The sequence below is a fragment of the Phascolarctos cinereus genome, unplaced genomic scaffold, assembly GCF_003287225.1.
Source record: "Phascolarctos cinereus isolate Bilbo 61053 unplaced genomic scaffold, phaCin_HiC Scaffold_4;HRSCAF=312, whole genome shotgun sequence".
Lineage (NCBI taxonomy): Eukaryota > Metazoa > Chordata > Mammalia > Diprotodontia > Phascolarctidae > Phascolarctos > Phascolarctos cinereus.
The window spans coordinates 512,608,021-512,624,195 of NW_027555847.1; the positions used below are offsets into that span (position 1 = coordinate 512,608,021).

The 16,175-nt window shown below is 38.0% G+C and overlaps 2 protein-coding genes across 5 annotated transcripts in view; one reads left to right on the forward strand and one right to left on the reverse strand.

Annotated features, from left to right (window-relative positions):
* The window catches only part of ARHGAP28 (Rho GTPase activating protein 28), a 191,952-nt gene extending 187,229 nt beyond the window's left edge, over positions 1-4,723 (forward strand). For all 4 annotated transcript variants that reach the window (XM_020974995.2, XM_020974994.2, XM_078153510.1 and 1 more), the window contains exon 16: positions 1,055-4,723. In XM_020974995.2, the coding sequence (XP_020830654.1) occupies positions 1,055-1,146 (92 nt within the window). In that variant the 3' untranslated portion in view covers positions 1,147-4,723. The remainder of the gene's footprint in view (positions 1-1,054) is intronic.
* Positions 4,724-8,053: 3,330 nt separating this feature from the next.
* LAMA1 (laminin subunit alpha 1) overlaps positions 8,054-16,175 on the reverse strand; it is a 198,243-nt gene continuing 190,121 nt past the window's right edge. Inside the window, 2 exon segments of the mRNA XM_020975006.2 lie at positions 8,054-8,574; positions 15,186-15,408. Of these exon segments, the coding sequence (XP_020830665.1) occupies positions 8,414-8,574; positions 15,186-15,408 (384 nt within the window). The 3' untranslated portion in view covers positions 8,054-8,413.

Genomic DNA, 16,175 nt, shown 5'->3' on the forward strand with positions numbered 1-16,175 from the left:
GACTCTTCATGATGTCAAAACTTTCTGGAAACATAAAAATTATTTCCTTTCAGCTACAGGATGAATTGCTTTCCCAGCACCATTTTCAATGAATAATTTTTGTGTAGCATTTAGATGATAGATCTGCTTGAGGAACTTTCTTTTGTATATTCTTTCTGGTAATTTTCATGACAAAGTGAGGAAAACAGGAAATCCTAACAAATTCAGAAATATGACATGGCAGATATAATTCAAGTAAAATCAGCAACACTGTCAGAAAGCTACTTTCTAACTATATATCTGGCATAAGTTTAAGTGCTAAATGTTATTAATCAACAATGCACATAAATCCTAAATGTAAAAAAAAATGTATTTCCTGGAGATCAGCGACTTTCTTTTTTTGTCTTTCATCTCCAGCACCTTAGCATAATCATAGGAGGTCCTTTTAATAAACACTTATTGATTGATTGGTAAGGATTTACTATCATTACTAATAATACTAGTTTATAATAGCTGACATCCATTTTACTATTATGATTATTATGATTGTAATTATTATTCTGCCTGCTGTGGGCATTTCTCAGAAAATCAAAGAAATCAAAGCAACATACCTTGAAATTTACTTAATGCTAATCTTTTGTAGTCTTAGATTACTGTCTTCAAGGTGTATTCTCAGATAAGAAGTGAAATTGTACGTTTTAAAAAAAGTTCTTGCCTTGTGTAATAAGACTTTGAGAACTGAGTGGCCAACTGGGATTTGTAGTTTAGAGGGGTAAGCACTCTTGCTCTTCTCAAGGCTGAATGAGAAGGCTTACCTGATGTGGTCAAGCTAGAAAATAATTCTATTGTAGATAATATATTTGTATAATCCTCAATCCAACTAAAAAATATCCTTAGGGATATTTTACCAGGCAATCAGAAAAGATGACTTTTGCGAAGAAGCCCAAGAATTGATCCACTTAGCCTCCAAATGAATGAGACAGTTAAAGAGCCCTGCTGAAGTCAGCTGGCCTTTTTTTTTAACCAGTACCATGTGAGCAAAGTAAACATGCTTCTCCCTTTCTTTTTGTCATAGGGCAGCACTGTTTAGATCCTGATGCCTACATGTTGGATTTGTATCATGCGAATCCTCATGCAGAGTGGGTGATAAAACCAAAGACAAGTTGAACCTTCAGGAAATGCCCTACTTCTGAGGGAAAGGACTCCACTTGTATTTTCTAGGCCAAGAAACTCCAGAATATGATGGAAAACCAAGTGGCTGCTTTTGACTCTCTCTGTCCTTCCCAGCCCTCTTAATCTTGAGATGCTTCTTCAAGCCAGAAGGTATTGATGTGTTCACTGGTTACCAACCTGCAAACCCTGAGATAACCCCCCTGTCGTAACCATGGAAGCAGGAGTTTTCTTATGCCAGTTACTTGACTACAAAGGAAGGATGATGGTACTTTCAAAGAGAGGCCAATCTGGACAATGGAAAGTTTCATCCTCTCCAGGATTTTGACTTAATAATTAAAGAAAACTGTGTCCTCTACTTGGACGCCTGTCCTACTCAGTCTTACAGCCTACCAAATGTAGCAAACACTACCGAATGCAAGACATGATGGAGGGTGCAGAGGAGCTGGCAGGGCAGTTTTGCTAGCATTCCAAAGCAAAATTCTCCTTCACCTTTATATATACACCTATATAGTAACAACACAGGGCTGCTTTTCAGAAAAAGAATGGAAATGCCCAGGGTAGTTGTGCTGCATAAATGCAATTCTTCTATTCAAACAAAACTTGTTCTGAAAGTAAAATATACACTATTTATGCTTCTGACTCACTCCTCATTATTTGGTTATTTTGAGGAGAAAGAACTACTGTTTAAAGCAACCTATACTGTTTATCTATGTTGTACTGTATTGTCATTCTCATCATTCTGATACCAGTATGTACTTCTGTGTGTCTGAACAAGTTGAATTTTTTTTAAGCTTTTCATCTTACATTATGGACATAGTCTCTGAGCAAAGTGCTGTCAGACTAAGGATGTGCCTGTTCTTTCATTTCTCTTTTCTTTGTAAACAGCGGTGGATTCTGTTCCCTAATCATTATCATATTATTTGGTGAATGTCTTTCCATGTGCCAGTCACTGAGTTTCTCTCTTCTCCCAAACATTTCCTTATCTATATTTTATGACCATGCTTAATTCTATAGCCACAGTTTTGAAGAGACAGTACAGCTTTTATCCAGGCCTGAAAAATACAGCTGCCTCTGGTTCTTACATGGTATTGAGACCATTTTTCACCTTTGATCATCATTCACAGGCACGGTTAAGCACAACTGTTGGACAATTAGACCGTACATATCTATGTATGTTGGGTATGTTTATTGTCATATATTTTCCAGATCTGGAATCTGTCAGATCAGTTATTCACCAATCATCCTCATTTAGGAAAGAGAGCCAGTACAATGTGTTAAGGAATGCTATGGTATTGGTTCCTCTTTAGATAATAAGGATAAAGCCCCTTCTAGGATCAGTGAAGGATGGCTATAGTTTCAAAATTGTGACAAGATATCTTGGGGTGCATTCTGGTTTTATATTGTCCCATCCATCCCTTCTCACATAAACAAATTCTATGTCATCTTTCAACCTTTGGCTTAGGAACGGCAGATAATGGATTTGGGGGATTATTTTGGAGCTATATGAACTATATCCTAGACCTAAATGCCTCTTTCAGTTGCAGCAAAGCATTGGTTAAAGCATCTGGTTAAAGTTTTACATTTTTTATGTAGTTTCTCCTATTAAGTCTCAGGTTCTAAAGCATTCATAATATCTGCCAGCATTTGTAATAAAACTTTAAAATACACCTCTGTCTTCCAAAAAAAAAAAAAGAATATCTTGTTTTCTCTATGTAAATACCTGTATTTCCTGACTGAAAAAAGTTAACTTTTTTTTTTATTTTCACAAAAAGGGATGACATTTTGAAGTAAAATGTCCCCAAATCAAATTCCAGACATTTTAGACACCAGAACAAGAAAGCTTCCTAAGGTTGTCATACATTTCTCTATTCTAATTTGTCATTAATCTATAGTTAAATATAGAGGATGGGGAGAAAAAAAATGATTTTTCTGTACTCATCTACTTCTGTGAAATTTTCCAACCCAAAGGCCTATCTGAATCAATTCTTTCATTCACTTCACTTCGTTCAAGGACAATATCTATTTGTTACCAAAGATTTCTAGCATCTGAGGGAGAAGGGGAAAGCCTTCCTTCTAAATTAGTCTCATTAGCCTTATTGCATCTGACTTGAATGTTTACTTAGAAGGCTCTTAACCTAATGTCAAGAGAGGATTTTTGTAGTGCATATGAGAGGTAGCAAGACAGTGGGGAGAGAGCTACAATCTAATCTGGACCATTAGACCTGGCTTCAAATACCACCTGCTTCTCAGACTGATTATGTGACCTTGGGTAGGTCATGAGTGCTAGTCATAAGTGATCTTAGTGCTAGTCTTAGCTACTGAAACTAAATTTCAGAGAGGATGCTGTCTTGCAATTAGTCGTTTCATCAGCTAGGAATTCTTTATGCCAATGAAATTGCAGGTCCAGTGCCCCTCTCCCTATATTTATATTTATTAGTTAGTCCTCTGAAAGAGGTAATTTACTCATTGGATTCTTGGTGACTAAATCCATCCTTAGAAACAGAAGTGGATCTTTTCACAGCTCAATTCTGGAACAGCAGGTGGATTGAAGATCCTTACTTTTGACTCTAAAGAGCCTGTCACCTATATTTTGGGAGCGCTGTCTTGTCAACATTTTACATTTGCCATACTTTGACAACCAAGCTGCAAAGCTGAAAGTTTACCTGCTAACAGAAGATGATGTTAGCTGAGGGGGAAACATGACGTTTCTATAATTCTGCCTGAATTTGCAATCTCCATTCCCCAGCCATCCCTAACACCCCCATTATCTGGGCTCTTGGGGGACTGCTAGATAGCCATGCAGTGAAATGTTAGAGGAAGGGAAAGGATTTTAAAGGAACTTGACCCAGAGACTCCATAGCTGCCTTAAGTGTTTTTCCTTTCTCATTCTGCAAAAAAATAAAAATTAAAACATGAAGGCTTATTTTGCACGCCGGCACACTTTGTTTGGCGTAATGGTTCTAGGAATCGATGACCTTTGAAGCATACTGGAACCGCTCATTGTCATTACAATGTACATACAAAATAAACTACCTCACTTGCCTTACTCAGACAAAAAGCATAGTGGATTATAATAGCTTTTGTTATGAAGTGTCCCTGAGTCTTATTATTTAATGTCAACCTTGTTTTGCTTTTGATATTCCTAGTTTAATGATGCACAAGAAATAAGCAAATGCTCTGAATAACAAAATAAAATATTCTGTGAATGTCGTGCTCTGAAAGAGTCGGTGCCGAAAACATATTCTCTCTGTCATTAATCATTTGTTTCTTTCTAGCCATGTTCAGACAACTGGGAGTGAATCCCAGGAGTTCAAATGAGGGATTAAAGGGGAAAAAAAGTTTATCTTTTCTTCCAGGCATTTTTCAACTATTTTCCACAATGTCTTACTGGATTGGAAAATAACATCATGCCTCTCGATAAAGCCAATCGTTTGTATATTTCTGACCCACACAAAAGGGAAACATGGATTGTTTGTTACAATAACTTCCATTGTAGTTATAATAGCATATTTGTAAAGTAGAATGTGTACGTTGTATTTTAACCATGAAAATAAAAAAACAAAACCCCAAATCTTTGTCACTGAGACTTCTTTCTTAGATGAATTTTTCTTACAATTACAACACAGTGTTGGTTACATTTTGTTAGTCCATAATATGTTCCTTATATAAAATTGTTTTTAAAATCCTGATTTGCTGTATACTTGAATAATACTTGAATAACTGGCTTGTCATATACTTTCTTATATACCAAAATAAACTAAAAATAGCAAAAGGAAGGCAGCATTGTGTAGTGGAAAGAACTAGATTTCTCCCCTTGCCCCTACCACTCACATTACATAGCTGATCTAGACCTTTTCTAATTATGTATTTCCTGTACAATATTTTTTTAAGGCATATCTTATATGCAAGTCATTGGTACCGTGCTGCAACGTATGCATACCTACCAGATCTATCTTTTAATTGCCATTTGGGTCACCGGCAATAATTCTTTGGACTTGTGTTGGCCTATGATTTGTTGCCATATAGCATCACCAGAAAGTATTAGCGTTTAAAAAAAAAAAAGATGACTTTTTATTTAAGATCAGTTTTGGATTATTAAACAAGGTACAATTTCCCAAATCCTAATCCAGAATGCTCTCTTACTGAAGTCAACCTAACTTCATCTGAAGTGTCTATCTAAAAGATATGCCTCGATGGAGCAACTCAGTGGATTTGCCATTCAACTTTATGTCAGTCTGGACACTCTTAATTCATTAATTATTTCTGTGTGGATTGTCAGGCTGAGCTCTTGGCCAATCCTGACCTTTCTCTGTCTGCTCCTTTTCATGCGTTCATCTTTTGGAAATGAGTCATTCCAAGACCCACTGGAACCTCTCCTTGATTTCATTGCTAATTTAACCCTCCCACTCTCATCCCTAGAAGCTCTGACTGTTTGACATGCCACTATGCATTTAGGTTGTCTTTTGTTGTTCCCTTGGGTCTGACCCTTCATGACCCCATTTGTAGTTTTCTTGGCAAAGATACTAGAGTGGTTTATCATTTCCTTTACCACTTCCTTCTCCAGCTCATTTTACAGATGAGGAACTTGGGCAAAGAGGATTAAGTGACTTGCCCAAGGTCACACAGCTTGTGTCGGAGGCCAGATTTGAAGTCATAAAAATGAGTCTTCTTGACTCTGCCTAGCACACTATCCACTCTGCCATCTTGCAGCACATGAGACTGCTACCAGGATTATAACTATAGAGGCAATTAAGTGGTATGTGGAAAGAGTGCTGGACCTAGAGTCAGGAAGACAGGAATTCAAATCCAGTCTCAGATGCTTTGTTACCTGTGTGACCCTGGGCAAATTTTTTAACCTCTGTCAGCATCAGTTTCTTCAACTGTAAAATGGGGATAATAACAGTGCCTACTTCCCAGTGATGTTTTGAGATTCAAATAAGATATTTGTAAAGTGTTTAGTATAGTGCCTGGCATATACTAGGTGCTTAATAAATACATACTTCCTACAGGGAAATTAGAAGACAAACTTGACATTGTTTCTAGGCAATGTGAATGGAGATCCAAGATAAGCTGCAGTTCAAATAGTGTTGTCCACAAGGTGTGGTTATAGAATCATGTTTCATATGCAGCTGTTTAGTCAGGCGGCATAGAAATACTGGAGAAATCTCTCACACTTTATTGTCAAAGGGCGTATGAAGACTCAGGACCCAACTCATTCTCTATCTTTTTGTGTACATGCAGAAAAAAAAACCACATATCTGTGCTATTAACTAGAGATATAATCAGCAAACATTGGTGGGAGGAGGAAGGGAATTCCAAGACGAAATTTTCAAAATAATGAAATGATTTAGATCCATGAATTGAAAGTAGAAGGAATAAAAGAAACAATGGAAGAAATGTAGAGCTAAGTCAGAATCCTTTTATGTATTTATGTGTGCCCTGTGTTTATAGCAATTCACTAATATAAACCCAAGATGAACTTTTCTGTTGGAGTAAACTGAAGGAAGAAGTGTTACCTTCAGCCCTCCAAGGCATAAGCAGTCTGTTCCTCCCCTGTGTTTAAAATGGCAAACTGGAAACTTGCCAAGCTATCAACAAGCTACAAAGAAAGAAATGGATTTTGACTTTCAGGGATGTGTTTTAAAGGAAACCATGTGAGCAGCTCCATTCCCGCATCAGCTTGACTAATAACAGAGTAATAAGTGAGACTCCATTCTCTTCTACAGGAAAAAACAATGGCCCCCTCAGCCCAGTATTAGTTCATCACCTGTGCTTTCTGTCACAGTTAGGATCTCTTTTTTGCCCAATATAGCAGACCGAGGGCCAGAATTTCCAGACCTCAATCTCCCCTCACTGCATGTTTCCATAGAAACATGAATAGAAAGGCCACCAACAGTGCAGAGTGAGAATTCACTTGTGTATTTCTGTTGAGGGTCCATCAGCTGAGAACTGCAAATGTCAGTTTCCTGGTTTAGTTGCTGAGGTTAGTCTCCTTTGGGTCACTCCAGGTGCCATGCCTCAAATGCAGGGCGCATCTCTCTAACCATAACTGGCCCTTACCATGACACTCTGACATGCAGGTTGAATAGAGTCTCAGTTACAAATTTCACCTTTGTCAACCAAGAGACTGACAGAGTAGGACAGTGTAGGCACCACCAGAGATTTCAGAAAACATGAAAGGGGGAACCAGAAGAGCCTTGTAGTACAATGACTTCTTTTACCATGTAATGGGATTAGTAGTGTCCAAATGAAATTGAAATTTAATCTAAAACCCTTCCCTCTTGAAAAGTGATTGATTACAAAGAGAGGTAGTACTTTCCTTCAACTAGGTAGTTGAAAAAAATTATTTTTCCCAGACTTGCAGTATATAAGGTTTTCAGCTAAGCTACAGCAGCACAGCTAGAGTTAACAGGTAACTACATGAGAAGGAACCAAATGAGGCTTTGGAAACTAAAATTTAAAGCTGCTTAGTTGGTTTAAAGGAATGTATTTATGTGGCTTTTTTTTTTCATTTTCCAGCTTTTCAAATTATACTTGCTTTCTATGAGAAAATGAGCTGATTAAGGAAAACAGCCCTATTTTGGGGGAGGGGGGGAGGAGGAAGTTGACAATTAAGGAACTTCTAATTTGTTGCTATTGCCAACTTTGTTGTCATGCAGTATATTCTGATTTTGCTGGCCAAAGAGAAAATTAGGTCAGGACTTGGAAGAATGATGCTGAACAAAAAGATACATAAAGAAAGATTTCAGCCCCTTTGTTCCCCTTGTAAGTAGCTTTGCTTGCAGGGGGGACTCTATTCAAGATTATGTTGCAACCATCTTCTGCCCTCTGCTGGAATTTCAATGATGCTGGTAATTTTTCCTTGACAGTTAAAACTTGGGATTTATGAAAAATGAAAGCATTCACATTTCACTTTGCCTTTATTATACATTGTGGTGTTCTATTTATTGTTTTTGAAACCCAATATACAAGAAAATGGAATACTGTCAAGTAATCAGTAGGAAAAAAAAAAACACCTTACTGTAAACAGTGATTAAGCAACATTGGTTTAGAGACCCAATTAATTCTATAAACATTTGAGACAGCTTAGTAGAGGTATTTGTTGTACAAGTGGTTTTAGTTTTAAACACCAATATGAAACTTCTCCCTAGAAACATCTGACCTGAGTTGGAAAGTACAAGTGAACCAAGAGTTCACAGTTACGTTTCCCTTCAATTGAAATATAATAAGATGCTCCCTGACCAGCTACTTCTCTTGGAATTTAGAGCTCAGTCCCGGGGCAGGAATGTGGGAAGACTCCACGGAGGTCAAAAGCTTTGCTGAAGTCAATGGATTCCACTTGCTGACCTTTAATCAACGTGAGCTTTCTCATACAGCCCCGGAAGGAGGTGCGACTGCTCAAGCAGTTTTGCTTTGTATCAGCTGTTTAGAAAAGGAGATTAAAAGCTTGTCAAATTTTACTGGAATGACGAATGCATAAAAGTGAAAATGATACAAAATAAAAATGATCACAAGACGAGTGATTTGCACATCCAGATCTTGACACCTTTCCCCCCTACCTCCCGCCATGTTCTTTGGCTCCTTTAGCAATAACATAAGGCTTTTGGAGTTCTGCAGATGAATGTTATGAAAACTTAAGCATGGTTGGATGCTATTATCTAAATCATATCTCTTCTTACCTTTAGATGTGTGTGTTAAATGAAATCATTTATGTAAAGCGCTTTGTAAATTTTAAGGCGTTACCTAATAAACATTAGTTATTATTATTGTTAATAATCTATACAGAAATGTATTCTTATTTAAAGAGCATGGCATAGGGGAGAAAGAGCTTCTCTTAGAACTCAAGATATAACCTGATGGAATCAGATTTGGCCAAGTTAACAAAGCCCCTAACGTGAAACACATAAGGAACATAAGAATGTTTTTGGTCTAACAACTAATTCATTTTATTCAATGAAGATTTATTTCCTTTGTGAAAGATACTGTGTTAGTGACAGAGGATAAAAAGACCAAAAAAAAAAAAAAGATTCCTCCCTCACCTTAAAAGGGCTTATTTCTACTGGGGAGAATCATAGGATTGAGGAGGACCTTCAAAGTCACCTAGTTCAACTCCCTCATTTAACACAAGAGGCACCTAAAGACCAGAGACTTATCCAAGGTCCTACAGGCAGTAGTGACAGGGCCAGAATTCCAACTCAGGTCCTGTGATTCTACTTGCAACATGCTGCCTTGAGAAACCACACATACACAGACAAGTAAATGCTATCAGAATCAAAATAATGGCGTCGTGTGTCAAAGTGATAGCAGAAGAGAGGATTTGTGTAGGAGCTGAGCTTTTATTCTAGACCTGGGGGAACCGTCTGTGTAATATTATGTCGAGGTGACAGCCAGCAGGCCAATTTGACCAGGTCAGAGACTATGTGAAGGGAATAATATGAAATAACTGAACCCAGGGGCGATGATGAAATCACGAGGGAGGACAAGTAGATAGAATGAGAGAACAAGGTCCAGGACAGAGTCCAGTAGTGAGTAATGATACTGTTTTATGTCTATCAGATGGCCATCTTTTGACAGGCATGACGCAAAATATACAGGTTGCCCAATCTCAGTGCTCAAGGAGTTAAATTCCAAGAGGAAAAGACATCTAGAATGCCACACGTAAACATTCGACATAAACACACACCTAATGCTTTATAATCATAGCTGCTGATTTAGTGCTTTAGCAATTTCTTTTTATCTTTCATGTTATGATTTGAATTTGGTAGAATTCAAGTTATTTCACTTCCCCCAAATGCCCAGTTTATACCTAGAATTATGTTTATTCACCCAAGAGAACCAGCTTGCTACTGTGCAAATGACACATGAGGTTTCAAAACACCTATCAACACAGCAGTTTATAGCATCAATTTTAACAGTTGCTTGGAACATTTTTAATGCAGTACAAATCAGCATGGGCAAAAATAGGCTACCTTGCTGTTGAGTTTCGAAATAGGTCTGGTAAAGGTGGTGGACTTGGGAGTTAACTCATATATGCTTCCTGTTCATTCTCAGAGGAGATCTGTGGAAACTGGCAGTGCTTATGTTGCCCAAGAAAAGTCCTGTCAAGGGGCAGATAGGTGGCATGGTGGATAGAGCACTGGCCCTAGAGTCAGGAGGACCTGAGTTCAAATCCGGCCTCAGACACTTAACATTTACTAGCTGTGTGACTTTGGGCAAGTGACTTAACCCCAATTGCCTCACCAAAATAAAAAAAAAAAAGTCCTGTCTATGCTTAGGAACAAAATTCCCAAAGGCCTAAGCCCATTACTAGGGTATACTTAGGAACATAATTACTAAGTTATCCCTGCCAACGACGTGTGTGTGCTGATAAATGTTTAACGACCGGCTCTGGACAAAATGTAGTCACAACATACTTTTAAGTATAATCTACATCATTAACATTTTCTCCATCACTTTAGATAATCTAAATTTGTGACATTCGCCAATTTCCAAGGAGTACATGCTCACACTAGAAATTTAACAATCAGGTCTTGAAAGCCTATACAAGCTGGCTCCAGCACATCCCACTTCCTCCTCAAGGGAAAAGATTTCCCAGATTCCCTCTGGGGAAATGCCCCCTTAGGAAATTGTAGACTGAGTGTGAGCAGTTATTCAGTCTCAAGGAATTCTCCAGGAGAGCTCTTTCAATGAGTGGGTACCTGATGTAGTAGTTATTTCTCTGGAACCAAAGGTTCCAGCCTCCCTTCCCTCCACTATCCTATCATGTCTCTCCCCAACTTAAAAAACCATTGCAACTAATAATGGAGGCAGAAGCATGCCTCTAGTGCAGGCATGCTCAACATATAGCCTGTGGGCCACTTATGTCCTGCCAAGGGATTTCAGGTAGCCAGTGAAAAATGTAGAGGATGTAAAACAGGCCTGCGCAACATACCATCTGCAGGCTGCATGTTGTGCAGGCCTGCTGTAGTGTGTGTGTCATAGTGCTCTAAAGTCTCTTATTGAGAGATTAATACACGCTCAGGACCAGGGCCATCTCCCTTAGGGAATCTCCATTCTTGGGGGTTGGAAGATGGGATGGGAGATAAGGGAGGAGAGAATATAGCCACCAAAGCTACACTTTTCCAAAGAGTGTGTGGTCCTGTGGGAACCGTTCTCTGAGCAACAGCAGGAAGGCCCTGCTAGGAAACATGAGCCCTACACATTTATCTACTTCCTCACTTTGGAAGTGGGGGGATTAGGTTGGAGGAGTATTTGCTTTGGTCCCCTAACTCTTACCACCTGAACTCCCAAAGTCCAACTTTGGTCACTTAAGAAAATTATAGTCACTGACTGAGGCAATTAACTTAAAATGACTAAGAATCTTAGAATTTTAAAGCTTTAAGGTTCCATAGAAGTCACATTCCTCAATTTACAGATGGAAAAATTGAGCCCCAAATTCAATTCAATTCAAACAGACATTAGGCACCTACTACATGGAAGATGTTGGGCATAGAAAGCCAGTATTCAAATGGTCTTTGCCTTCAAGCAGCCTTTTTTTAGAAAGAATGTTCTACCTTGATAACCATCCCCCCACCATATTTTTTTTCCTCAATTACATGTAAAAACAATTTTTAACTTTTGTTTTAAAAGTTTGAGTTCCAAATTCTTTTCCCTTCTTTTCTTTCCTCCCCCCACTGCCAACATTGAGAAGACAAAAAATTTGATATAGGTTATACATGAAGCAGCTTATTTTCTGCTGGTAGCTAGGTGGTGAAGTGGCTAGCATGCTGGACCCATAGTCAGGAAGACCAGAGTTCAAATCTCACCTCACATGTTTACTAACTGTGTGTTTGCCTCAGTTTCTTCATCTGTAAAACTGGGATAATAGTAAAACTTACATCCCAGGGTAATTGTGAGGGTCAAATGAGATCATAAAAATTATGAAGCACAGCACCTGACATTTAATAAATTTTAGCTATTTTTATTTTCTGTAAAATTGGGATAATAATAACACCTTCCTCCCAGAGTTGTGAGGATCAAATGGAATATTTGTAAAGCACTTTACAAACCTGAAAGGGCTACATAAAGGCTAGTTATTATTATCATCATCATTATTATTGAGGAGATAGAATGCATCCACTTATAAGCAAACTCGCGCTAATTTGAGGAAGAAGGAAGAGAGGGAAAGAAAAGGAGACAGAAAACAGCCAATAACTGGATCAGAAAAGGCTTAAGGAAGGAAGTACCTGACCTAAGCCCTAAAGGAAGAACAAAAGTAGCTTAATTACACAGCACTCTGAGGTTGGAAAAAAAAATAAAACAAACACTTTACATAGATTTTCTCATTTAAGCACCACCCCCCAACAACCCTATAAAGTATTGTATTATTATCCCCACTTTACAGAAAAAGGAAACTGAGGCTCAGAAAGGACTTCCCCTTGGTCTTATAACTATCGGGAGGTGGGATTGAACCAAGATCTCAGTGACTTCACGGGTAGCAGCCCATCCCTTGCACCAAGCTGCCTTAAAAAAAGATAGGGTTTTCAAACTATAAGGGGTGACATGGCTTGCCCAAGTCATACATCAAGCAAGTGTTATTGATAATTAATTGAAGACAAGAGATGACACGCTCATTAAATTTTTGAAATAATGGGAAGCTGGAAGAGCTAACACTGTGTAGGAATGAATGGGATCCAAAAAAGATCTCAACAGGCTAGAATGATGGGCCCAATCTAATAAGAAAAAAATCATAGCTGTCTTCAAGTGTTTGAAGAGCTGTCATGTGGAAGAGGAATTAGGAACTTGTTCTGCTTGGCCCCAGAAGACAGAATTAGGAGCAAAAAGTATAAGGTACAAAGGGGCAAATTTAGGCTTATTAGCAATAAAAACTTAACAATCAGAACCATCCAGGAGTGGAGTGGGCTAACTCAGGTGGTAATGGGTTCCCCACTCACTTGAAGTCCATAAACAAAAGCTGAATGACCACTTTATTGGTGACATTGTTAAGGAGATACCTTTAAAAAATTTTATGTATGTATGTATGAATTAATTCCTTTATTGGGAATGATTTGTGGCATTTTATTTTTTAATAGTTAAGTGATTTTTAAAATAATGTTTTCCCCAATATTTTCAGGGGAAGATTGGACTAGAACACCACCCTATGTAGGGTTGTGACCCACAGTTTAAGAAGTGCTGAAGAGGTCATGAGTGGGAAAAGTTTAAGAAGCCCTGGACTAGATGGTCTCTGAGTCCCCTTCATGCTTAGATTTTGTGATTCTGTGAAATGTATAGTCCTATATTTAGGAAAAAAAAATTCAACTGTGCAAGAAGAAAACGGGGGAGGCCTGGTTAGACAATAGTTTATACAAACGAGAAAGACCTGAGGATTTTGTGAACTACAAAATGAATGTGAAACTATAGTGTGAAGAACGACCAAAAAATTCTAATGTGATCTCTTAGAATCATGAATAGAAACATAGTGTCCAGTAAGAAAGAAGTCATAGTTCTACTGTATTCATCTATAGTTAGACTGTATTACAGCTTTGTAGCCAGCTGGGACTTCCATCTTTTAGGGAAAACATTGAAAAGCAAGATGGTGATTAAAGGAAGATAACTAAGATGGCAAAGGAGCTTGAAACTATGTCCTGTGAGAATGGGCTTGAGCAGACTTGGGCTAACAGTAGGGTGGCATGATAGTTGTCTTCAAATAACTGATGGAATAAAAAGGATCAGTGCTGTTCTTCTTGACCCTACAGTGTAGAACTAGGATTATTAGGCAGATATAGTTTAGATGTAATGAAGTACATCCTAATTGTCCAAAAATAGAATAGCCTATTTTAGAAAATAGTTTCTCATCCCTGGAAATCTTCAAGAAGATACCTTAATTGGAAAATTTGAGCAGATTCCTGTTCAAATATAGGTTGGACTAGAAAATCTCTCAGGTCCTTCCAACTCTGAGATTCAGTAATTTCCAGTGGCAGAGTTGGGACATGACTCCTATCTAATACCTTCTTTGACTGTCATGCCATGTAAGCTGAATTAACTGGTTCACTTAATGTCAAATAATACTTTCATAGCTACCTAATGGTTTATTTATTACCGCATACTATTTGAAATTCTTCCTAGAACACCTGTGTACTTTAAATAGTAATTTTTCAGAAATGAATCATAGAAAGAGTCAGGACTCTGTTGTGTAAGTAGAATTTATATTTGAATCTCCCAATTATACATTTTCAGGGGCAACCTCTTTGTATAGTTTAGCCTTGGAATTTAAAAAAAAAAGTTTTCAGCCTGGTAACATTAGTTAGTAGCACCTGGGTCAATTCAAAAGGCTTTTTCCATACAAAAAACTGGACAGAGCATTCTTTAAAAGGCAGTGAGCCAGAGTTGAAATATGGCTAAATAAATGGGCCATCAACAAGTTATCAACACTGTAGAGAGGCTGCTGGACCCCAGCAGGCTCAGTCTAGATGACTGAATTTATGTGAAAATTAGAAATAATTGAGAATTTCCAGGAAGATTACATACTTATGATCAGCATTTAAAGATGACTTTTGGAGATGTATGGAAAAGGCTGTTCCCTCTACAGAAATTGATGAAGACACTTAGGAAAAGATATCTAAATCACCATGTGAAATATTTCAGTGCTATCTGTCTCAGATGATGTTGTGCCATTAATAATCCCTCTGTTGAGAGATGGCTAAAACCAAAAATTTATACCATATGGAAAACTAGAGATTCTGGACAATAGCCTCTGCATATAAAGATGGTGTTCAAAAGAGGAACCTAAAATGCTTTTGTTTATTATAAAACAATCTAGGATCCTTTCTATCCCTAAAATGAGGCTTTTTTAAAAACACATAAGTCCCCAACATAACTGGTATAATATCCATTATTAAATTTCATCAAACCTAATAATTGATGTGGGCACCGTGATGTATGAGACTTTAATAATGAGTTAATTTCTATTGACTTCTCATGCAATAATATAAATGTATACATAGATATAGTCTTTTTTTTTTTAATAAAAGGAAGATAGAAAAGGCCATACATACCAGGATATCCCCCAACATAGATGGGATTGTTGGTGTCTGCAGATGTGGACTGAGTGTGTGGGCTTTCAGCAGGAGTGGCTTTTCCATCAACAATTAAAACAATCCGGTGTTTGCTTTTGTGGGCTTGAAGCTTATGCCATTTTCCATCACAAAGACTACTTGCAGATTTGGGTTCATAGGTGGCTGTAATCCTACCAGCCCCATTGTTGACATGGAATGAAACCTGAGAAAACAACCAAGAGATAAATAAAAATTGGCGCAAATCACTTTCTTTGTTGTTGTTCAGTCACTTCAATCATATCTGATTCTCTATGACCCCATGTAGGGTTTCCTGGGCAAAAATACTGGAGTGGTTTGGCATTTCCTTCTCCAGTTCATTTTACAGATGAGGAGCTAAGGCAAACATACTTGCCCTGGGTCCCACAGCTAATAAGTGTCTGAGGCCAGATTTGAACTTAGGAAGATTCCAAGATCCTTAGGAAGAATCCAAGCCCAGTACTCTATCCACTGTGCCACCTAGCTGCTGACAGTAGATAAAAGCAAAATCCTTTGCTGAAAAGGGAAACTGTGTTTGAAATAAAATATCCAGTCATGAAAAATTACTTGTAAAAAGATTCTGCTTCTGTGCCCTCTCCAAGTTAAAAAAAAATGGCAATGGTCATGCTATGAAAAAGATTTCTAACCGGAGTGTGTTACAGAAATCAGGTCCTACCAGTACGTTGCAATTAGAAGTTGCTTAAAGTTGCTCTGAAATGATTGAGATTGCCTGGCTGTGTGGATCTGGAGGGGAGGGGGCAGCTAATGCAGCTTTGTGCTGGCTCATCTCTTGCGTGAATTTTTTAGCCTGAAATGGGACCCTCAATTTTATGTATAAAGACTTTGTCTGAATTGATTCAGGGCTACTAGCAGCCAGCAAATATTGCTTTTCAAATCAAAGTCTTAGAAATAGGCTGTCCTTGGGGATGTGTGATTGGGAAATTCACAATATGT